We start from the raw sequence: 25633 nt of genomic DNA, 5'->3' as shown, positions 1-25633 counted from the left end.
CTTTGAGAACACTTTCATGATCAATCATTACAAAACATATCATATCTATTATTCTGAAATGGACCATCTGCACAATGACTACTTTCACTATATTTTGATGAGAATACTTTTGTACTTTCACTTGAGGAACATTTTGAATGCAGAACTTTTACTGTAACAGAGTATTCCTACACTATGGTACTTTTACTCAAGTACAAGATCTGAGCACTTTTACTGTCGCTACTTTAACTATATTTTGATGATAATACTTTTGTACTTTTATTTGAGGAACATTTTGATTGCAGGATTGTTCCTACACTCTGGTACTTCTACTTTGACTCAAACCTGAGTACTTCTACTTTTAATCAAGTACAATATCTGAGTACTTCTACTTTTACTCTAGTACAAGATCTGAGTACTTCTACTTTTAATCAAGTACAAGATCTGAGTACTTCTACTTTTACTCAAGAACAAGATCTATACTTATACCACCTCCGTTTATCGCCTATGAAAGAAACTATTAGAAAACGAAGCTAAAGCTAACGTTAGCAGATAGTGACAATGTATGCTAGCTAGCTAGCTCAACGATAATACTGCGACAGACAAACTTTTTAGTTCACATCACGCTCTGCGCTCCGACAGGGAGCTCTGCTCTGAACACCTGAACGGCCCGTTCTAACAGCTGTTCACCAGCGGTGCAGTCTGTGCCACAGTGACTCCCGACCACACAGTTAATATTAACGAACGCACCTGTAGCAGGGTTTCCGCTAGGATTTTTTCTCGCCGGTCAAATGTCCGGGCAGAATTTATTTTACCGGACTAATTTGAAACTTACCGGTCATATTTCAATAATAATAATAATAGTTGTGTTGCAGAGTTTCCGTTAGCAGGTAATTACCGGACTATGAGCAGATATGCTTCAGTTTAAAACTCAGTTCACGGGCTCATTTTTATATTGCTTCAGTTTATAATCGTAACAGATCGAAAAATTCAGATTCATTTTTCAATAAATGATTCCACAAACAACAAACAACATAATTATTACATTCAAACAAACTACTTGTAGTAGATAACGTACATTATTCAGAAGTTTACATCAACTTTGAATAATAACACGGGAGAAACGGATCCTCTCTTTTCCTCTCTCTCTCTCCTGACAGCCCGTCAGTTTCTCAAGCAGCTCCTGCAGCGCGCTAAACAGAGGGCGGGGATTCAGGTGATCATGCAGAGATGCGTGTCTCCGTCAGACTCAGCAGCTGATCTGATCTCTCTCTCGCTCCGGTTACACTTCACTCGCGTTTATGTCCATATCGATCAGATCCAGCTCTCCTGATCGGCCTTCATAGAGAGCACCGATCAAACTATTAAGAGTGAATAGCGGCCGATAATGACCGGCGGCCGATCGATCGGAGCCTCCCTAATTATTACCAGACATTTTGACCGTCAGGTTTTGAATTTACCGTTTTTTTTAAATTGTACCAGCTAAAAACCGGTAATTACCGGCTAACGGAAACCCTGACCTGTAGGTAATGTAGCTGCTGAAGCTAGACCATCATCGCGGCCGCAGATTACTCCGGGTCTCAGACCCCCCTCATACCCCAAAAACATTTTTATTGCAGATCTACATGAATCACACACATGACCTATTTTGGATTCAAAACGGCGAATTTCGCCGAAAGGTGACAAGTTTGCATCCCTGCTAAGAAAGTGAGGTTCTGAAACAGAGGGTCCCTACTGCCATTTCCTCTTACACGGACAATGCAGCCTCGGTCTTTCTTTGTGTAATTTCGCCGGTTGAACACTTGAAAAAGTCAAATTAAATGTTCCATTGTAAAATGTATCCCCATCCAGTACATCCATATTTTGGGATGCCATTTTACCTGTTGAAATAAGTTAACGGTTTTGGCTTTTCCTTAGACACCTGAAATAAGATCAGTGGTTGACAGAAGTTGAAGATATTTCCTCCTTTTGTTCGACAACATAAGATACGTCAGTAAATACCACACTGGTGAATGTCCGAAGCCTCTGTGTCATAAAAATGGTGGTTGCCAACTAGTGACTAAATAAACTAACAAACCTGATCACGCTGACACAAGTCTTAAGCTTAGCGGTGTTGATGCAGATATTGTATTTCTGCTTCAAGAATCACAAAGTCGTCAGAATATATGGATAGTACCCTGCTAAACAAAACGTTTTAAGTATCATACATGTGTGTTTGACATTGAGCTTGTTTTCTGTAATATACCATCATCCAATTTGGAAAATCCCGTTGCTTTTTGTCGAGGGAGTCGTTGCGACTTCCTGGTTGGCCAACACAAATATCTTATAGCCATCACTGCACCACTTTAAAGCTTGTACTTCTTTATTTCATCCAAATACGTCCCTGTAACATCAAATGAAAGCAATCAGACACCGATTTTGGAAGCTTAGCTTTCTTGCGCAATATAGCACTCACTAAGGAATTATTGCTTTAATGAACTGAATTCACATCCAACACTTACATAACATGTAGTGCATTTCTTTTTGATTAACTGCAGTGGCAAACAAATCTGAATCTGTTCTATATACACACAACTGTTTCTCCAAACACTGAGCATTAACATGATTTCTCCCGGAGTTATTTATAATACTGAATAATCCCTTCTCTGGCAGAAGCCGTGATAATATGTGAGACATGTGCGTTAGAGATATAGAGCAGGATGTATAGAGCCTTCCCAGGAAAGTCATGTTACCATATCTGGGGTGAAAACCATGCAGTTCTGTTGACAGTTAATAAATCTCCAGCTGCATTGTGACTATAAAGGCTAAACATTTACAGCAAGGTCAAGTGGCTCCTTTCTCAAAGATATATCCTTTTTGTCTTGTGAAGGTTGCCATATATCACTCGAAGATGAACGGAGCAAGCTTCCTGCTAGCAGCTGGGAGGTAACAAATGCAGAGGTGGGAGAAGTACTCAAATCTTATACCAGTGTAGTGTAGGAATACTCTGTTACAAGTACAAGTCCTGCGTTCCAAATGATACTCAAGTAAAAGTACACAAGTAGAATATACTCATTCTGCAGATAAGCCCATTTCAGAATAATATATATGATATGTTTTATAATGATTGATCAGTAAAGTGTTCTCAAAGCTGGTAAAGGTGCAGCTGGTCTGAATGACTTTGTAGACTGCAGGGTAGCTGGTGGATTTACTCCAGGTGGAACTAAAGTCTGATTGAACACTTGATTATATTTCACATCATTCTTCCACATCTGAGAAGTAACTAAAGGTATTCAATACATGTAGTGGAGGAAAAGTACACCATTCACCTCTGAATTGTAGTGGAGTACAAAGTAGTACAAAGCAGCATTACATTGAAATACTCAAGGACTTAAGAACAGTACTTGAGTAAATGTACTGCGTTACTTCCCACCTCTGAAAAATAGTCTAGGCATCTTTGACACAACCCTCCACAAAGTCACCTCCACTTTGAACATTAGAAATATCTTTTTGCTAAAGTCCTCAAAGTGACAGGGTGTTTCCAACTTGTTCAGCTCTAACTTCAGCATGTCTTCTCCAAACAAACTCCTTCTGATCTGAGGGCCTCTCCGCTGTGATCACCATCTTTCCCTGTCATCCCGCGCCCTGCTCAGCCCACACTGAAGGGCAGGGGACTGGGCCCTTCACCATGAGGGGAGCAGACGGTGTCACAGCGGCCAATGGCTCCACTGATCAGGAGCAGAGGCAGTTAGGGGAGACTTGCCCCTCTTGGGTCACATGTTGACCATTGGCCATGCGGTGGCTGCTATATTTATGCCCATGCAGTTTATCCTTGCTGGGACTTTGTCGGTTGTAATGATCTACACTGTCGGCAGATTGTGTGTGTGTGTGTGTGTGTGTGTGTGTGTGTGTGTGTGTGTGTGTGTGTGTGTGTGTGTGTGTGTGTGTGTGTGTGTGTGTGTGTGTGTGTGTGTGTGTGTGTGTTTTAATAAGCTCTGTAGGGGAAACGCGCGCCGACAGAATCTATGCTCTCCTCGCATCACTGTACCCTCAAACTGTGCTGCTTGTTATCTTCAGATTCTTTTTCCTACTTTTCCTCTCAGTGAGTTTCAGTGAAATATCCGTCATCTTATTTTTGGGTAATTTTCAAACATGTCGATGGTAATAGATGTTGATATGACAATAAATACTAATGTACAAGTCATGAAAAAAACGTGTTCTTGACACAGAACTAGACAACATACTTGAGGTGAATCCAATTAAGAAAGCAGGGTCTTCACACACTACAGAGTCTGTCCCAAGGCACCTAGCGAGACATTTAAAGCCCTCTTTCTCTCTCCACTCATCAAGTATACGCTCGCTACTAAACTGACCGTTTTCCCCCTGGAGCCTAAATCAAAGCATTCATTTATTTTCTTTACCTACTTTCTTATTTTGTTTGGATGGCTGCACTAAACTGTATACGATGTACTGGGATGTAAGGAGACATATAGGACATGAGAGCTTGAGAGGACAAACACAACCAGACAAAAGAGCTCTTTGTACTAGTTTCACTGCTACACTGTACTGTAGTGGGAAATAAGGACATTTAGTTTAGTGCTTTGTTAGTTTAGTTCTTTGTTAGTTTAGTGCTTTGTTTGTTTGTTTGCAAGACCTTGCTGATGTTATAAGACTTATAACTCTCACTGTTAGCACATAGTCTGGGCCCTATAAGTGCAAAGTCATATGCTTTGCACTTGACTTGCAAATCTTCTGCCAATTTATTTATATGTAACATGTCAACATCAACATTTCCATTTGCTAAAACCTGTTCTTGACAGAGAACACAAGAGCAATCTTAGAGTGAATTCCATTTGAACAAAATGGATCCAAACACACAATTATTCCTATAATCTGTTAAATATGTGTTTCAATACGATAAAGACGGAAAAAAAACATAAGAAATAAAAAAAGGAAAATACAATTAATAGATTATTTTGTGACAGCTGTTATTTTTGCACTTGGATTAATAATATATTCTACATGTTGGTACCTTGTTCTGTTAAATTAACAGTCCAAAACCCAAAGATAGTAGCCTACTGGTAATTTGCAGGAAATAACAGTCTGATTCCACTTTTAAAGCAATAATTGCTGTAATAGATACCAAACATATAATCTAAACCAGTGTTTCTCAAACGTTTTCATACCAAGGACCACTTAACCAATAAAAAAACACTCGCGGACCACCTAACTCCACAAATATCCAAAAACACATCGTTTTTTACAAATCGCCTGAAAATGGTACAAACAAGTGGCCACATGTGTGATGAAGGTGTTTATCTGTGCTATATCATGCAATCGAAAGTGAAACTTAAACTCGCTCCATTGCGGAGATATTCCCGCGAGAGTGCGGAAAACTTAAATGTATTTATTTATTTAAAATGTGAAATTTTACCAATATACACTAGGGGGCGCTCACGGACCACACTTTGAGAAGCACTGATCTAAATCCAAAACATTTAATTTGCTAATACGTTTGATTAATTTCATCCTGTGTTCACCCTGTTGTGCAGCTTGTTCTCAATGCTGTTTATTTCCCAAACAAATTGCTGATATCTGAAAACATAAAAAAATAACTTTCAGATGGGACAAACTTCTCCAAACCTCTTCCATTGACTTGGAATGCAGAATATAATCACACCCACTGGTCTGAACTTAACATCTGTTTGCTTGGAACATATTCATGCATTGTCTTCAATGAAGATACAAGAGACTCACGTGGTCCATGAGCTCCTTGATCATGCCGTTCCACTGGCCCGTGTTCTCGTCCTGGGCGCCGTACCGGCCGTCCTCCACCAGGCGGACCTCGTACGTGAAGCCCAGGATGCTGGCCAGCTCTCTCAGCAGGTCTATGCAGAATCCCTCGAAGCGGTCGTTCCCGTACAGCGGCTTGTCAGACTTCTTGAACATTACATATGGCTCTTCCTGTCAAGTGAAAAAGAGGAGGGGGTGAGCCTCCACGTCTCCACGGCACTTGGCATCTTTTACCTTCAGATAAGGCCTATCTGAAGGGTGTCTGATGTGTGAGATAGGCTTTGGAGCTACACGTTGGCTGGAGGAGTAAAGCGTGTGTGTGTGTGTGTGTGTGTGTGTGTGTGTGTGTGTGTGTGTGTGTGTGTGTGTGTGTGTGTGTGTGTGTGTGTGTGTGTGTGTGTGTGTGTGTGTGTGTGTGTGTGTGTGAGCCAGCAGGCCCAGTCCTGTGATGTGAGGTAGGCTGGGTGCAAAGTGAGGCATGACCATAATAAGAGATAATCCCCATATCAATGACTCTGTGCTCCTCTCAGGCTCAGCAGGCTGGCTTTGGGCCCGGGTCCGGCTTTCAGGACGCCGCGCGCTTTGTCAATAAGATAAGAGATGCTGATAGACGGACACAAAGAGAGAGCGCCGTCCCCTCTGCTCACACCAACAGCTGGGGAGATTACCCATGTCTTCTTTGATACTGTCCTCCACTGAGAAGATGTTTCGAGCTCCGAACAAACGGGGAGAACCTCTTGATCATGAGCAATAAGATAACTACATCTGAACTAATGCTTACGGGCACAGACTCACTGCAACTGCCCTACACATTGTCATCAACACATATTTATTCCTGCTGTTATCTGTTTGATTATTTATCAAGAGATCAACTCTGACATGTACATTCAAAAGATTTCAAAATCAACCAACCGAGGCTCTCCGTTTGCACAATCTGCTTTCTCTTTACGGACCTCAAACATTGGAAGATGCTGTGTTTATAATCTGCTTAGATGTTCAAGCTTTTTCCAATAGTGCAAACATTTTTATGTTGGGCAACCAACTGAAATTTGAGATGTTAGATTAAATTAATTGTGAAATTATATTTATATTAACAAATGTGCTTGTCTTAATATTTATATTATATTTATATATTTGATCTGTTTTCAGTGTTTGTGTGATAGGCACTAGGACATGTTTTAATGTTTGATGATTGCTATCCACTGAACAAACTGAAACATTGACTTTAATTAAATGTAATACATCAACAGATTTCACAAAACTGTATTAGGTTAGTTGAAAGCAATAAGTTGAACCTAAACTAAACTTAATACTATTGCTTTCAACTAACATTATACAATTGTGTGAAATGTGTTGACCTAATACATTTAATTCAAATCAATATTTCAGTTGTTTCAGTGTGGGTGCAGCTTTTAGTTCTAATAGCATCTCAATGTATTCTGATGGTCCTAAAGACATATAATAATAATAATAATAATAATTTCAATTTATATAGCGCCTTTCACGAAACCCAAGGACGCTTATCATAATACTGCTCTTCTCTGCCTCCCGCCCACTCAGCGTCTCCTCCACCGTGTCCTTCTCCCCTATTTCCTCCCTGCTTCCTCCTCCTCCTCCTCCGCTCCTGCACCATCTGTCTCTGTTAGCCTTAGATGCTCGTCCTCGTCTCTCATTTCTACGACTCCCCTGACTCTCTCAGACAAATAAATCCAGAAAGATATCGTCAGACAGGTGTTGTTTATAATATAACTGTTCCGTGACTGAAAGAAAAAAACATTAAAGATTGCTCACAGCTTTGACACATTTCACGAGCTGAGTTTGAACAGTGTGCAGGCTTTGAGGTGTTTGCATGAGCAAGAAACAAAGAGAGTGTTCCTTTTCACGCGGAGCAGCAAGAAAAACAAAAAGGCGTTCCTTAACGGTGTATCGCACATCTGCATCGCAGTGGACAGATGTTTAGGATAATGGTTTCCCTGCACAGTATTGTGAGGATGGATAGAGTAATGAGAAAAACATTTCGACCTCCATACATTATGTAATATATGTACATATGAAGTCATATCATTATGTCACCTTGTGTTGACTTGTTCATTAAATACTTTTCTTTCAATGTGTCTACTTCTTTTCGAACACACAACACACTTGAGATCCTGCACAGTATCACAAAAGTATGGAAGGGGATAAGGGCCAAATGTGTCGTTGTTTTTTTGAGCTGACCAAAAAAAAAAAACGTTGTTCTGATATTCATTCTGACTTCAGAACTAAAAAACATATCACTTTTGGTGTAAACATTTTTATGAAAATGGCCCGAATTATTTTCCATACATATGAAATGTCCGTGAATCTGTGTGACATATTTGATATGTGAAAATTGTCACTAACAAAAGGCACAGTAAATGCGGTTAATGCAGAATCATTTCTATTTTAAAATAAAACACTACATGTTTCTTTATAATGATGATGACACAACAAAGCTATACCCCACGTATATGGAAATACGACAAAGGCCTCTTGAGACTTCATAGTTGACATGGTAAGGCTGTTTCCATGGATCACAGTGCATTTAGAAAATGTCTCTCAGAAATGTTTTAGATTAAAACATTAAATAATTGTTTTCTACTGGTAACTTGTAATTACTGTTTAACTCAATACACCTTTAAGTAATCCTCGCAACCCTGTGCATTCAAAACAATCAAATACCATGGGTAATTGGTATATATTTATTTCATTGAGCAAAACTACAATTATCTCTCTGTGACTGTCTGTCATCTCGAAGATTGTAATTACTTCCCATTGCTGCCAGGCACGCACAAACCAACACAGGGTAGATACTATCGGCTACAGTGTATCCTCCCTTTAAGCAGCCATCAATAATCACTGCTGACACACCGGTACACACGCAACAGCTACACCCACTGTGGCTCCTGTCCTGCTTCATACAGCTCGGAAGCTGCAGGACTGTCATGATACTGGTAATCTTGATGAAAGTGCAGAAAGCACTGTCCACATACAGATCAATAGCAGCGCTGAAATGTGAAGACATACAGTACAAACCCCCAACACACTGCTGTCTGTTTGTACAGGCCGTCAATGAAGGTGGAGTGCACACATAACCTCTACACTGGCATCCGAAATACAGGAGACAATGACCACTACAATATATATAACAGCTCGGCTTCTGTTGGCGGGACAGCAGGCGATGTGTATAATATGTGTGTGTCTCACATCCAAGGTAGCAGCGGTGTTTTCCTTTCTTCCCATCACCATGGTAACTGCTTCAGTGGTGTTGAGCATGCCAAGGTTTTTTGAATCCGCCCAAGTCGTTTTCTAGGCTCTCTCACTGCGCAGAAGGACACACTCTGTCGGAGGGATGCCTTTCCTCTTTTCAAAGCTGTTTCCTTTTCAGCCACGCTAACTTCAGGGTTATGTATCACTCGCTGTTTGAATGGAACTTGAGCCCCTTTTGAAAAGAGTTGTTGAAAAGTCAATCCATTATTGTGATTCCCTTTGCTGCAGACATTTGTGTTCTTGTTTAGGGTTGACGCACAAATTGGTGGATTAGATACATGATTCTAAATTGTGAAATGGTCTTGTTAATCAATCCGTCTCCATCAATTTGCACCACAGATTAAAAAGCCTTTTATTTTCAGTTTAGCTCAAGGCTCAAGGACACACCGTAGACGTTTATATTTATAGTTTGAATCTTTCACATATTTACAGCACCAGAGAGCTGGGATTGGTCAGCGTGCGGTAGAGAAAACAACATAAAGCAACTTGAAGAAAGGAAGTGTAATCTCCTTTTCAGTAACTCACGTCCAACAAAGACATCACACCGCCTCTCCTCGTCGTGACCCTGCTCTCTATCACAGTGAAGGACGAAAGAACACAGCGACTGCACGGCAGGAATCTGTTCTGTACCACACAGCTGGATAGAGGGTCTGGGTTTAACTCCTTTTCTGTGAGTGGAGTCAATCCTCAAACTATAGTATCACAAATTAAACATACGGTTTGGAGTAAGCATAAGCATAAGCAATTCCGGAAGGAACGTATTCAGTGCTGTCCGTGTTGCCGACCTTTCAATACAGTATGACCAATAAGATGAATGCTGTCAATAATAGATACCCATTTAAAAGTGAAGACTTAAAATGTATGGCCTAAAAATTATTTTTTGTTTTGGTAAGTAAACAAAACTCATTTGAATTGTGTTGCTTACTACATCAAAGTAGTTGTCAGGGTTTAGTGCTAGTATCCTGTTAGCTGTTGTGTTTTGTCTATCGGTCTGTTGATGATAATTACTATACTCTCTCTCTCTCCAGGTGTCGGCACTTCCTGTCCGTGTGGCACCTGCTAGACTGATTGTTGTTCCCGCCCCTGATTGTGTCCACCTGTGCCACATTACCTAATATGTATATTTAGTCCTTCTCTCCCTTTGTCTGGTGTTGGTTCGTCTTGTCTTGTCGTTATCTCCATGCCTGCGTACCAGAGAACCATGTTACAAGACCTAGTAGAACCTAGTGAATCGATGTAGATTCTTAGTAGATCCTAGTAGTCAATATTGGATAGCTTGGTTTATTGACAATAAAGAATATTACCAAGCAAAGGGAATCGAGCATCTGAGTTCTTACGAGGTCATCGTAGCAGTAGTTCTTTCAACTATCTCTGTTAAGCATCTTATGTAACGTTTGTCTCATCTCATAAATTAAGCTGGCAATAACTTTAAATTACAGCTTTGAGGATCTGGTCTTGCTTCGGGCAGAGAATGGGGTCTCCAACAGAAATCAGCAGGGATCATCTTCAATCATCATTTCCCATGTGTGCTCATTGTTGCTTATGTCATCTGGACTCCATCTTCTTAAAGGTGAGCACTTTGTAAGAATAATGGGTTGAAAATGAAATTCTAGCATGACAGTAGTAGTTGCATGAAACGACTACCTGTAAAGACAGAAAGCATTGCAGAAACTCGGCAGAGGTTTTACTGAAGGGTCCCGTTCAACTTAAATATTTGGAATTAAGTCGAACGTTTTTTTGTGTGAATGATCATGTCTTGGACTTGGACCTCAAATATATGCTAACATAGGGTTAGGGTTAGAGAAATGTAGCCAGCAACATGGTGGGTTGTTAGCTTAGCAAATATTAGATGGTGAATATCATGACCAGGAAGATTGGACCACACTACATTTTGTGTTCTGGTAAATGGTAAAAGAATAATCATCCACTCAACTTTTTCCCCGTGGATCCACTGTGTTCCTTTTATAAAGTGTGTTCATTTGAGTACTATCTTTTTCATTTTCCACTCCAACATCCTGAGTTGGGAATATTGGCCTATAACCCAAATCTAGCTCAGATATGAACATGTTTGAATGGTATTTGCTAGCCACCTGATGCTTTCCCACCTGTGCTAACCCCGTCTCCTACACAATATGTCCAATCAAACTGAACTAAAACTCTCAATGACTTCCCAGGGAAACATATTTTCTCTTGGTTTACGGTCAAAGTTTTAAAGATGAAGTTCTGCACAACACAAAAGGGCAACATAACTAGAAACATATCTTTATATAAAACACTAGAAACATTGGTGTTTGTTTGACTTATCCATTCAGCCCCTCAATATTATAATGTAATTCCTGTCTTTATAATTTGACTAAGTTCTCCCAGTCTCTTTGTACTGCCATGTTAACTAGTGGAACCTCTGTTTTCCAGCCCATCAGCATCTTGTGACCTTTCACCCTCTGTCAACTGTGAAAGACTTTAATTATAACAAAGCATCGCTGAGCAAATTACCCATAAAGCAGCTGGAGCTGTCAGTCGTACCTGTGGTTATTTCTGGACATTATAAAAGCTCTCATCATCCATCTGTGGAACCGGAGAGGATGGAGGGGCTTTAATCGTTTCTTCTTTTTTGTTGGATAAGTAGCCACAGTATAAAATAACTGTTACCTTTTACTTTTACAAAATTCACAAAATACTCAAGACATTAGCCCACGACTTTCACTTAGCTGTTCAAAGTCTGTGGTCCAATTAAAAGTGAAATGGCAGAAGAGGAGATAACAAATCATTTGGTTTATGCAGCACTGGCACACATCTGATTATGAGTCAACAAAGCATCTTCTGATCAAATCATATGCAAGCATTCATGCAATTTGGTTTAATCTGGTTTGATTGAGGCCAACACTGACCAAACAAGATTTAGCCATGTCTGTCACGTGTGAATCACAGCTTCAAAATGTTTTAATGGGTTTGTTCTCCAGCTGCTTTAAAGCCCAATGTATCGTATAAACTCAGGTCAAGTGCGTAATCTGACACATGTTTTACAATATGATATCATTCATGTGTTGCTGCTGCACTGCGTGTGGAATCTGTACCATGGTTTCTCTGAGGCAACTGAGTTTATTACAGCGTATAATAAAGTTAGCTGAAGAATCTAAATGTATTTATGAAAATGTTTACAGTGCTGTCTGTAACAGTACCACTTCCCCCTGAACGTTTTCTGCACTTGTCCCTGCACTTTTCATTTGCATTATGGGTCATGTAGTGGCTAAGGTTTTAAGCAAAAGAAGAATACGACAAAAAATACTAATTACAATGATCAACATTCTTTTGTAAAAGAGTATATATTAAAGCCTAGCAGTGGACCATGACAAGACAGTTTCTTTTTTTAATGGATAGGACATAAAACACCATCTGTTCTGATGTTTCAGAAAATATAATTGTATATAATCAGGTTTAGGATTGTTACTTTAAAAATGCATTCCGTTACAAATTCTAGTTATTGGTAGAAAAATGTAACCTAAACAAATATATAAAAGTAACGTAACCTGAAGGTTTCCGCTAGGTTTTTTTCTCGCCGGTCAAATGTCCGGACAGGATTTATTTTACGGGACAAATTTGAAACTGTTTCAATAATAAGAATAAGAATTGTGGAGCAGAGTTTCCGTTAGCAGGTAATTACCGGATTAGGACCGGGTATGCTGATGTTTAAAACTCGGTTAATGGGAGTAATTTTTATATTGCTTCAGTTTATAATCGTAACAGATAGAAAAAATTCAGATTCATTTTTTAATAAATGATTCCGCAAACAACATAATTATTACATTCAAATAAACTACTTGTAGTAGATGAAGTACATTATTCAAAAGTTTAAATTAACTCTGAATAATAACACGGGAGAAACGGATCCTCTCTTTTCCTCTCTCCCTTTCTCTCCTGACAGCCCGTCAGTTTCTCATGCAGCGCGCTAAACAGTGGGCGGGGCTTCAGGTGATTATGGAGCAGCGGTTCTGATCTCTCTCTTGTCCGGTTATACTTCACTCGCGTGTATGTCCATATCGATCAGATCCAGCTCTCCTGGTCGGCCTTTATAGAGAGCACCGATCAAACTATTACGAGTGAATATCGGTCGATCGGAGCATCAGACATTTTGACCTGCAGGTTTTGAATTTACCGGTTTTTATAAAATTTTACCAGCTAAAAACGGAAACCATGAACCTGATATAAGTTTTAGTTTAATTCACACAGTTACGCTCACACACACTATTATGAACATATAGGTTCACCTGCTGAATTAAAAAAGAACAAATGAAGCAAAGAAAGTGAAACCATAAATCACATTTAGGCGTATAGATTCACACTTAAAGTATTAGTGTGATTACTTATCTCGTGTACAGCTAACAGAGAAGAGATTACATTTGATCCTTTACAACAAACACAAAATGCTCTTTTGAGGTTTTTAGTAACATTAAATCCTGCTACCCCCAATTCTTAGAAATGTGACAGTAATCTAATTACATGTTTTTGATGTAACCGTAAGGGAATACAGTTACCTTTTCTGTAAACTGATAATGTAATCCGTTCTCTCAGAGCCTGAATACAATCTGCTTTATGTCCAACATATGCTCCACATGGCTCTCATCGATGAGATGGCTGGGATATTCTAACATGTGTCTGATAGCTCTATAGCTTTTAGTTTAATGATCCTTTACAGTACTTACAGTATGTGTTAGTATCAAATAGTGATTAACGCAACTGGTGCTATTTATTAATTATCTCTCCACATCTGTCTCTTTTGAATGAATGTGATTCACTACATCTCGTTTTTTAAAGTCTAATACCTGTGTGTGTGTGTGTGTGTGTGTGTGTGTGTGTGTGTGTGTGTGTGTGTGTGTGTGTGTGTGTGTGTGTGTGTGTGTGTGTGTGTGTGTGTGTGTGTGTGTGTGTGTGTGTGTGTGTGTGTGTGTGTTCTAGCATTACTATACTTGTGGGGACCCTTGTGGGGACTGGCTTCCCTTATGGGGACAAATTGGAGGTCCCCATGAAGGGAATCATTCATTTTAGGGTGAAGACTTGGTTAGGTTTAGGATTAGGGTAAGGGTGAGGTTAAGGGTTAGGGTTAGGCATGTGTTGGTTAAGGTTAGGATAAGTCTCCAGGAAATGCATGTAAGTCAATGTAATGTCCCCTGAAGTGGTGTGTGTGTGTGTGTGTGTGTGTGTGTGTGTGTGTGTGTGTGTGGTGTGTGTGGTGTGGTGTGTGTGTGTGTGTGGTGTGTGTGTGTGTGTGTGTGTGTGTGTGTGTGTGTGTGTGTGTGTGTGTGTGTGTGTGTGTGTGTGTGTGTGTGTGTGTGTGTGTGTGTGTGTGTGTGTGTGTGTGTGTGTGTGTGTGTGTGTGTGTTTTTGTGTGTGTGTTGTGCCAGCGTACCTTTATTTTGTGTAAGCATTTATCTTGTTTTAATTTGTTATTATAGCTTTTAAAATAGTTTCATTCGATGTGTTGCTTGTTTTCTACAACGTATTCCTCTCAATGCGTTTGTTTGTCCAACTTTCAGACATATTTTTTCTAAATGCATCAAAAAGGTTTCATACTCACTTCCAACAAAGGCCGTACTCCCTCCTGCTTGAGGACTGGAGGGAGTAGGAGAGAAACTCCCTTTGGGATTGTAGCCTTTGTACACCAGTAAAACAATGCACACAAACTAACTCACTAAAGGTAAGGGAAAACCCCCAAAAGAATAATAGGGCCTCTGAAATCTTTAAATGTGATGCCTTCAAAGGACAGACGCCTCTGCTGCTGGGTATCTGTTTCTGCCTTTTCTTGTTGCAACAGATACAAAGTTAAATTACATGTACAGTACTGCAACACAACCCCTGGGTTCGTCCATGTCCCTGTGTCTACGAGCAGGTCGTTCCTGCAGTGACTAATAAAACATGGGTTGTTTCTAAGGAAGTGCTCCCTGCTCTCTCTGATACATTACACACTATATTATCTGCAGCTCCAGCCATTAGCCTAAAGGTACTTCATTTCCACCGCAGCATTACGGGAGTGATTTCCCAAGTAGATAAACTGTTGATAGGCCAAGATCTCAACAGTAATTACATCATGTTTTATAGTACATAAGCCCTGAGAAAATGATGAGAATCTGGATGAAAGTGTACATCAATCAAATGTAACAAACCCAATTATTGTCAGCCCTCCCTTCCTCTCCGCGCTGCTCACAGCCATCACATCTCCCCATGACTCAGTCCTGATATGGCAATTACAGCCGTGGAGAGTCTTCACTAATAACTGCAATCCAATCACTTCACAGCACGGAAGGAAGGAAAAAAGGCCCACGATAAATAATGACAACCCGCAATTTACTTGATATTGTTATTTTTACGCTTGCCTCCTCAATAACAGGATCATTAATGGCTTTAATTTGGCTCGCTTCTACGAGTTTCCTCACTGTCATGGTTCTCACATTGCACAAAGTGTGTGCCTACTGTTTCCAGGAGTACAGGAAGGCATCTTTTCAGATATGTTAATTTAATGTAAGTACATATTCAGTGAGAGAAAACAAAAAGGCTCCAGGTCCTCCATATTGCAATACGTTGTGGTAACTTATATATTGCATTATTGAAAATAAAATGTGAAGGCCGCTGAAGGCATTAACATTATAGGTTAGAACTGAGCGATGTTTAGATTTGCTTAGTTTAGCTTAACATAAAGACTGCAGGACGCAAGCCAAGCCTGATCCTATCCAAAGTATCACTCATTCACATAATGTTTCTCCTTTGTCAAAATATTTTTGAGGGAGTTACATGCTGGGTCTTTTTCTTGGTGAATGACAGATGTGTGCAGAGGCTTTCCCAAAAACCTTTAGTCCCCAAAGAAAGCCAGATAATGCCCAGAAATGATGTTTCGATTAATAAAATGTTCGCAAGGTTTATGTTGAAATTAGATTTTCAACATACAATTGAATGCTTGCTTTTGAATTAAGTTTCAATTCTCTCATCATAGCTCAGCTCACCTGAATCATTTGTGATTGTGACCAGCAACAGACCAACAACTTTGTTTGAGTTTTTAAGGAAAGTATGGTCAAAACCCAGGGTTTGTCTGTGGCCGTTTCTCAATCGCGAGGATGCTGGCTTGGTCGCGTACTTCCAAGTCACTTCCTTCCGAAATGGAGCAAGTATGCTTCCAAGCCACGGCTTCGGAAAACGAAGAAGAATGGAACAGGCTAACAAGTGTGCCACTCTCTCTAACGGTTTCAACATAAACTGTACCGAAAATAAATACCTCACGATGTCTACGATGTTTACTTTCACGGAACACATTTTTGGTGATAACAAATGTAACAAAGTCACATATTTACCAACACATGTTCTACGCCACTATATACTTACATTTAAATGTGTGCTGCGTCGGTTCAGTCATTCTCCGCAAGGGTTTTTTAAATTGGTCCGTACGCAAAGCATTGTGGGGATTTTAAGGACACAAATTCGTCTACCCATGTGCAGCCTCGAAATTACCCCAAACCAAGGACGCGGCCTCGGTGGAATTCCAAATATGCTGGAGATTGGAACAGTACTTCGGCGGCACTCGATGACGTAGCATCCTAATAGTAATAATCATATTACTTTATTATTTAACTCAACCTTATCACACGGCTTAGATTAATACTCAATTCTGAGGTTGTTAGTTCTTGCTAACAGACCGTCGCTAAGGAGGATCAGAGGACTATGTGGAGAGAACAGGAAGTAAACACTAATGGTAACAGCAGAGGAAGACAGACAGGAAGTAAACACTAACGGGCAAAACAGAAAAAGACCAACAGGAAGTAAACACTAACAGAAACACAGTATGGGCTCTGGCGAGTTTAAAGACGGTTAATGGAAAAGAAAATGTGAACGGACTGGGACAGTTACAGAAAACCTTGATCAGTGCTGATCAACATCCTATTTTGTATTCATTAACGACGAGCTCCCTACACATTCTCCTTTACATATTGTACTTCTACTTCTCAAAGTTAGATTTGAACCCTTGGATTTTGACACCACTGGCAAGAGAGACAATGCTGGATAAATCTGATGGTAGGCGGTAGAGCCGTAAACCATGAATTCTTATTGAACAATCAATCAGTCAATTTTCCAGCACGAGCCACTTCCTACCGAATTGGTAGTCCCCCTCAGTGCGGAAGTTGACTGGCAATTTGGGAGAGCAGTGCTTTGGGGTACTCTACTTCAATTGAGTCGGAGAGCAGCATCCCAGGGCTCTAAGCAGAAAGGGCAGTCCAGGCAAAGCAGTGAAGAATTTTTCAAGAGGAAAAGCTTAAAAATAATGACATCTTTGGAGAGAGTCTGTTATGGCTGAGAGCTGTTCTATGCCTCTATAATTGGTCCCACATAAAGCACTGTTACAATTTGATGTAGCTATAAACAGACATTTAAAGCTGCAATATTTAATTTGCACATTGTCGGCCCAAGATAGAATCGAGAGGTAACCGTTTGAATATTGCAGGCTTCATTAATCTGAAATCCTGTTAGATTACAGATTTGAACTGCTAATGGGTTTGTGTATGTTACCAAGTAGGTCTGTGTGGTATTTCTTCACCGAAGACCAGAACATGAGATAAGCCCTGCATGTTGGATCTCTGTTTCAGGTGCGTAGCTGGCTGAAGTTCCATATCAAAGGTCACATAATGACTCCAACTCGTTTGTTGCAAAGTGTTGCCACAGCAGCATTTCAGAACACAAGTAGATCCATTGAAAACAAAAAGTACCAGTATGGTGGAGACGACCAGGGAGCGGTTGGATAAGGAGTCAGAGACGTTGGTCGTCTTCCCCCTTTGGTTGTCCGTCATGTTCAGTCCGCTTGGAGGGTCCCAGGTACCAATCTGTAAAGCAAAATACAAATGTTTCATTTTCTAACTGGCTCCAGGGCCAACAGTCAGATGGCAAACAGAACAGTGTGCCAAAGCACGATTGGGTTTTTGCAGTTTGAAAAATAAAAACGGGAAAAAACTAAGCTTTAATTTTGGCTTCCCTTTAATTCTACCTTTTATTTGAAGCTTTATTGGTCGTTTGTAAAATGATGTCTTTGATTAACCAATCAGCTTTGTTTTCTGCACAAGGTCACTAAAGAGGCCCTAGTATGCTTGTTGTGGTTTCCCCCTTCCTGTAGTGTGTATATAGGTTTCTGTGCATGCAAATGGTCTGCACAGGCTACAATCCTCCCCCTCCATTGGACTTTTTAGTTTACTTCCATTACATAATGACATCACTGTGAAACATATGCATTTCTATTGGCCAGCTCTCCAACAGCTTGTTCATGATACTGGGGTGAGACAATTCCAACACATCACTATACGGTATACAGAGGGTGAAAAGAGGTGCCGCAGCACAGGCAGTATGAGAACATTGAAGCATGTCAATATGTAGAAGCACAAAATAACATGAAATGAGCATGATATGTCTTTAAATGAAATGTTGTCAGCACCTCTGCAACCCTCTGCCAATCATGGTAACCATTAACATTAATAAAATCAGCAGACAACCTCATTATGAGAAAATAACTTTGGTGACAATTTTATATTCACATCTAATGCAGCCACCACACAACCTGCACACTTGTAACCTCGTTCTCGTTGAATGATTGACATAGGACTTGTTGTATTGCGTGATATGACATGGATAACACAAATTGGTAACATTACCCACTACACATCCAGACATGTACTGTATGGATACATACTGACTCTCTCCTCTCTTTCAGAGGATAATGTGCAACACCCTGAGGATACTGTTGACAGCCATGTGAACCCTGAACACTGTCAGGGGGCACTTTCTGCTAGACTCCCACAGGGAATAATGTTCGAGATGATCTAGGATCTGTATTGGCCCCGTGGCTCTTTGGAGGGTTTGTGGAGGACAACACTAAGGAGGGCTCAAAGAAGGAGGGGGCGCATCCTGGGGAAGCACACCGGAAGAAGATGATTGTTGGATCGTGCCTCGAGGCTTCTCTTGTCCTTCTAGCTCCGACTTCGTGCAGCCGCTCCGACCCAACCTGAGCCCAGGGATCGCAAACGCTCCAGCCAACACCAGCCACACACTCCTCAGTGCTCCTCTGGTGCCCCGTACGAGGCTGGAGACGGGCTTTGTAATTGCAAATCAACTCTTTAATTCAGGCTTCATGAGAGTGGAGAGCTTCTCAAGGTTTTTTTATTAATAGAGTAAATTATTCATGAAGGTGCAGGCGCACACAGAGCAGAGGTCAGGAGCTTCTGAGAGGCGAGTACCGGTGAGGATGCTGAAGTGTGAAGTGTTTGCGCTTGCATTTGAGAATATTATTTGTATCGGTAGTGTAAGCAGGTTATGTTCCGGCTGTTAATCTCATGCATCTTAAATTGGCTGCTGAACACTGGAGATGCTTCCTAGGAAACCATCTGAAACATAGAGGTGTCTATTGGTATGAGTTACAGACATACGCTGACACGGATACCATGACATCCTATGATGCATTATAAGTGATATTAAATGTAGGGTTTGGGCAGAATTAAATGTATATATTTTAAAGGGACAGTGTGCAGCGTTTGGCTGGACACTTAACATGGAGACCAGAGGAGCCAGTGATCAAACTGCCAAACCTGTGATTACTGGACGACCTTTTCTATACCTTCAAAAACGTTTAAGTTGTAAACTCTTCACCGTCTAGTGTTTATGTATTTGATGGGTCTTATAATATATAACTGATCTTTTGGTCGTAATTCAAGCCTCTGTTCTTGGTCTGAAAGCCCCATAACATAACAAAAAGTAAAAAAAGGAGATAAAGAAGTTTGAGTTCCTGGCAAGCAACACAACTGGTTTGAATGTATTTTTGGCTTACTGGATATATTGTCTGTCATGTTGGCTGTCACTTGTCATTTGTGTTGCATGCAAACAAACTTCCAGCAGTCAAATTCCCACACAAATCTTTCTTCACACTGAGACGTCTTGATAAGCCGATGCAGAAACACACAGTTCAATGGGGACACTAAGATGGTATACCCCACTAAAAAAGATTGTCACAACCAAAAACATCAATATGCTTGGGCTTCTTCAGACTGGATGTTTCCCCTCTCCTTCACAGCGTTGATGCCTTAGCATGGAATCTCTTTATGGCCATGACAGGAAGAATACCAACTATTTCAACGGTCATATAGACATGCAAGCCTTATATTTGGTAGCAGTCAGCTATATCTGAAATGTGTCTTATTTCTTTATTTTGCCTAGACCCGATAAGCTGAGTTAGATTGAATTAACTATATTGTATATAACTTTAAAACTGAGTCTCCAGTATATACATACAAATTGTATTTCTATTCCACAATGTTCAGTCTAAATGTTGAAGTGAAAGTAAAACATCCAACAAATATAGTCAAGGTCTTGTATTATCTTCAATATAATTATGTATTCAGTGCTCATTCTAACTCTTAGAAACTGTCAATGGGTTCGTGAACTCAGTTTCAAAACATTAGTTTGGGGATTTGGGGCTGCTGTTGTGTGCTCAGAAAAAAGCTATGAAAAACAAATTTTCAGAAACAAACTGCTTCTTTTTACACTTAGTGTCTGCAGCTGACTCGGCAGTACGTTAATTGAGCAGAAGAGGTGTTAAAGGGGACCTATTGTGCAAAATGCACTTTGTGATGTCTTTTATACATCAACATGTGTCCCGGTGTGTCAGGGAACTCGCGCAGCGTCAGAAAATAAAACCCTCTCTCTTTTCCTCCGTACCCAAATCTCTAAAAACGGGGGAACAACGGAGCTGATCCAGATTGGCGTCCGATATGACGTAATATGTGAAATGTGGACCCACGGCCCAATCAGAACCGTTACTATCAGAAACAATGCCCGACTGTTTTGGACGTAATATGGTCGGTGTTTACATTAGCATCGCTAACACTCAGAGCTAACCTGTACTGCACAGAGCATGTGTGTGAAGAAACGTCGGGTTACGTAGTGTAACCCTTGTCATATTAGCACAGGCGGAGCCCTCTACTGGACTCTATGGGTACTCTCTTACCCCGCAAGCATTCTCCCACTGAGACTTCTATAGACGTAGCCGGCCCTGGGCGGGCCTACCTGAATACGCGTGCATTACACCGTATAAAAGGAGGCCCCGCCTCCTGACTATCATCCTACACTTCTCTTCAGCGAGCGGAATAGGACAGACAGTGCCCCGAGTAGAGGGCTCCGCCTGTGCTAATATAACAAGGGTTACACTACGTAACCCGACGTTATATCTCTCACAGGCTCCGCCCTCTACTGGACTCTATGGGTACAGTGGGTGGAGCCGCGATGTATACGCGCACTGTCGTCCAACAATATTCCACCCTACTGCCCCTGACCGGCTATTATGGTCAGCAGCTGCTGCCCCACCTTCTCCTTTAACCCGGTTGTAACCGAGGAGAAATCTGGGCTGTGGCTGACAGAGCACACCCTGCTGCGCTTACCTCGCAAAAAGTGTGCTCAAAAAACAGTGCCGGGGGACCCCCCCACCCTGGATGGGGAGAGCCCCCTCAGCCCCGAAAGGGCTAACTACACGCCTGCCTCCCTGAATCCCTAAGGATAACAGGGAGAGCGCCAGAGCCCCTGCCCCACACTCAAACACTGACCCCGTGTCGAGTGTGTGGACTAAAGTGTGGAGGGCTCCCCCCCTCCTGCTCTCGGCAGGAGGAGAGCAGCCCTCCAGCCCTGTAAGGGCCCAGTGCGCCACCCCCGCCCCTCCCGGGACCCTCTGAAGGCCCGAGAACAGCGAAGGCGCATTACGTCCGGGGAGGGGGTCAGATGCCAACTGACCCACAACCCCCCTCCCCCCTACCAGTCTTGTGTTGCCCCCGCAAGTACAGACGAGGAGAAAGAGCCCGACATGTCCAAGAGATAAAACCTTATGAAGGGGCCTGGCGTCGACCAAGACGCCGCTGTGCATATATCCTCCACACTCACACCGTTGAATAAGGCTGTTGACGCAGCCACAGCCCGTGTGGAGTGTGCACGAACCCCCGTGGGGCAGGCTCTCCCTGCCTGTCCGTAGGCATGTGCAATGCACTCGCAGAGCCAGCCTGCCAGGCGTTTCTTGGACAGAGCTTTCCCGATCACCCCGCCCCCGAAGCACACGAACAGCTGTTCGGTGCGTCTAAGGGCAGCCGTGCGCTCTACATAACATGCTAGCGCACGCACCGGGCAGAGGAGGTGCAGTTTAGCTTCCCTGGTCCCACATGGGGGGAAGCCTAAAACCCCCTAACTGAATAGCCCCTGACCTGAACGCACTCCTTAGGCTCTTGGGCACAAAGGAGGGGTTCGGTCTGAGTGTCGCGCCGCTCCGGTCACCCCGAATCTGTAAACAGCTCGGGTGCACCGACAGAGCAGTTAACTCGGACACTCTTTTGGCTGACGTTAAGGCAAGAAGCAAAGCTGTTTTCCACGACAATGCTTTCAGAGAGGAGAGCTCCAGAGGCTCAAACGGCCCCGAGGCCAGAGCCTCGAGCACTAGGGGCAGGTCCCACTGTGGGGTGGAGGCGTGCACTACTGGGCGCAGCCTCCTGACCCCCTGTAAAAACCGCGACATCAGTGGTTGACTAAAGGCTGACCTGCCGCAAATCCCTCATGGCAGGACGAGATGGCTGCTGCATACACCTTCACTGTTGAATGCGCAAGCCCTCTGTCCACCAGTAACTGTAAGAAGGATAAAATAGAGCCTAACTCACAAAATAGGGGCTCTATTCTCCGCTCCTCACACCATCGCTGGAATCCTAGCCACTTTGGCCTGTAACAGGCTGTGGTGGATCCAGCTGTAGCTGCCTGGATAGACTGCATAACACTATCAGACAATCCACCCTGTCTCAACCTGTCCCTCTCAGGAGCCAAACCTGGAGAGGACGGCCGAGAGTGGGTAACGCCCCGATTGCACCTGCCTCTTGAGACATCGCCCCCCAGAACTGGGGAACCGCCCAGGGCTGGCCCACCTTCATCTGTGTCCTGAGTACCATGGCGCCCCAACGCGATCCGGAGCCACTAGGATGACTGACAGACGTTCTCGCCTCACTCTCCTCAGGAGGGGGAGAATGAGACGCAGCGGTGGAAAGGCGTATAGCAGCTTCCTTGGCCATGGCTCGTGTGCAAACGCGTCCACCCCCAAGGGTGGGTCGTCGCTCCGAGCCACGGAGAACCACAGGGCACAGTGGCTGTTTCGCCGGCTGGCGAACAGATCCACTTCCGCTCTCCCGAACTGGGCCCAGATCTGCTTCACCACCTTCGGGTGAAGCACCCACTCGCCTGGCAGGGGGCCGCCCCTCGACATGAGGTCGGCTCCCCGTTCTCCAGTCCCGGGATATGGAGGGCTCTCAGAGATAACACCACCTCTGAAGCCCATAACCACAGCCTCTCCGCTGTGGTCAACAAGGCGGCGGAGCGGACTCCGCTCTGCCTGTTGATATAAGCCACTGTGGTGCTGTTGTCGCTCCTGACCATTACATGTTCCCCCTGAATTAGGGGCCTGAAATGCTGGAGGACTAACACTACCGCCCGTAGCTCTAGGAGGTTGCTGTGTCGAGACTCTGTTAGAGCCCAGCGCCCACCTATAGCCCTCTTCAGGCAGGTCCCTCCCCATCCTGTTCCGGATGCATCCGTGAACACTGTGATGTAGGAGGTCACCCGTCCCAGTGGAGACCCCCTCCGGAGGTGATCCGGGGACCCCCAAAACCGGAGGTTGCCCCTCACTGAGGGGGGTATGGTCACCAGCCGCCGCTTGTGCCTCTTGGGATCCAAGCGCAGGCTGGAGAACCACCTCTGCAGGCGGCGCATATGTAGTAACCCTAACGGGACCATCATGTGATCAGCCGCCATGAGACCCAGCGTCTGCATGACAGTAAAAGCTGTCACTGTTGCCCCCTGTCGCAGTCTGCGTACCCCCTGAAGAAGGGACGCACGTCTGCTCTCTGACAGGGTGGCGCGCAACGTGCCTGCATCGAGCACCACACCCAAATACAACGCCCGTTGGTGAGGTATGGGGGTGCTCTTTTTCCAATTGATCGCGAAGCCTAATCTGGTTAGGTGTGTGATCAATTGTGCTGTGCAAAACATTGCCTGTTCCCGTGACCCAGCCATGACTATGAGGTCGTCTATGTAAAAGAAAACTCTCATGCCGTGTGCGCGCAGCGGTTGAAGCGCTGTGGCCACACATTTGCTGAATGTGCGTGGGGATAGGGAATAGCCGAACGGCAGCCTGTTGTACTCGTAGGCTATTCCCTGGAAGGCAAAACGCAGATACTTTCTGTGCTTTGGAGCAATTTCTACATGAAAGTACGCGTCTTTCAGGTCGATGGTGGTGAACCAATCGCCTGGCTGCACCAGCCCCAGTAACTGTTTCATAGTTAGCATGCAGAATTTCCTGCGGGAAATGTGGCCATTCAGGCCGCGGAGATCTAGAATAGGTCTGAATTCCCCTGTCTTCTTGGGAACCAGGAAGTATATGGAATAAAGACCCTCTTCCCTGCGCTGAGGGTGCACAACAGACACAGCCTGTTTCTGCACCAGAGCCTGAATCTCTGCTGAGAGGAAACTCATCCCCTCTCGAGAGGATAGCTTCACCTCTCGCATGCCCATAAAAGGGGGTGGGACGCTGCAGAACTGGAGTGAATAGCCCCGTTTCAGCGTCCTGTCCATCCAGATTTACCTCTCGCATGCCCATAAAAAGAGGTGAGTGTGGGACACCCACAAGACAGTGGTCCATGTGATACAGTGGTACAGTGTATAGACATGTGGTACAGTGGGACGCTGCGTCCTCCTGTCCCTCCACCTTGTTAGCACACAGCTGAGTTTCCATTCCCCAGAACATTGTGTTAATGGACAGGCCCTCAGCTGTGGGGCAGCAGCTATGAAGCTGTGATACTCTCTGGTGACCCGTTCCACCGCAAAAACTCCCCGCGAAGGGAAGATTTGCCCCTGGAGGGTTGACACAGAAAGGGCCGATTATTTACTGAGGACCCTGAACGCACCGCCGCGCGCTCTTGTGTGAGCGCGCGCTCCACCCTAATGCTGTTCTCACCACTACGGTAAACAGCATTAATCGGAGTCTTTATAGGCGTAGTGTGTTTTACTAAGGTCCCTGAACGCACCGCCACGCGCTCTTGTGTGAGTGCGGACTCCGCCATAATGCAGCCTTTACCACTACGGGTAAACTGCATTGGAGTCTTTGCTCTAGGCGTAGTGTGTTCTCTGACAGCAATACGCCGGCCATAATGTCCCTGTACCCGCATAGCGCTCTCCTTTAGATAGCACTCCCTGCGGTTCATCCCTCTCTGCGCACGCCCATTAGCCACCTCCTTTACAGGAGCTACAGCTGGGGCAGCGAATGGGGAATTTGTACGGTTAACATTGTGTGTAGGCCTAAGTGTAGCCTTTGTGGAAACAAAATACACTTAGATTTGGATACAGATCAACCTCATTCTTATTAGAAAACGTAGTGATCTGTGCATTATACAGGGAGGAGGCGGGATTCGCCCCCTCGTCCCGGGCGGAGAGATGTTCTCCCCCCGCCAGCCAGATCCGTAAAGACGGAAAACCCGTCCCCGTGAGTGCCGGCACGCCGGTTCCA

At 43.4% G+C, this 25633-nt stretch overlaps 1 protein-coding gene across 5 annotated transcripts in view; it reads right to left on the bottom strand.

Annotated features, from left to right (window-relative positions):
* Positions 1–25633, bottom strand: part of grik2 (glutamate receptor, ionotropic, kainate 2) — a 309207-nt gene that overhangs the window by 80508 nt on the left and 203066 nt on the right. For all 5 annotated transcript variants that reach the window (XR_011644593.1, XM_034101861.2, XM_034101862.1 and 2 more), the window contains 2 exons: positions 17784–17897; positions 5716–5922 (listed from right to left, as the gene is read on the bottom strand). Coding sequence is in view for 4 of the 5 variants with exons in the window: in XM_034101861.2 (XP_033957752.1) it covers positions 5716–5922; positions 17784–17897 (321 nt within the window). In the remaining variant the exon portion in view is untranslated. The remainder of the gene's footprint in view (positions 1–5715; positions 5923–17783; positions 17898–25633) is intronic.

Source organism: Pseudochaenichthys georgianus, chromosome 16 (genome assembly GCF_902827115.2).
Source record: "Pseudochaenichthys georgianus chromosome 16, fPseGeo1.2, whole genome shotgun sequence".
Taxonomy (NCBI): domain Eukaryota; kingdom Metazoa; phylum Chordata; class Actinopteri; order Perciformes; family Channichthyidae; genus Pseudochaenichthys; species Pseudochaenichthys georgianus.
This window is presented reverse-complemented; position numbering and strand designations above follow the sequence as displayed.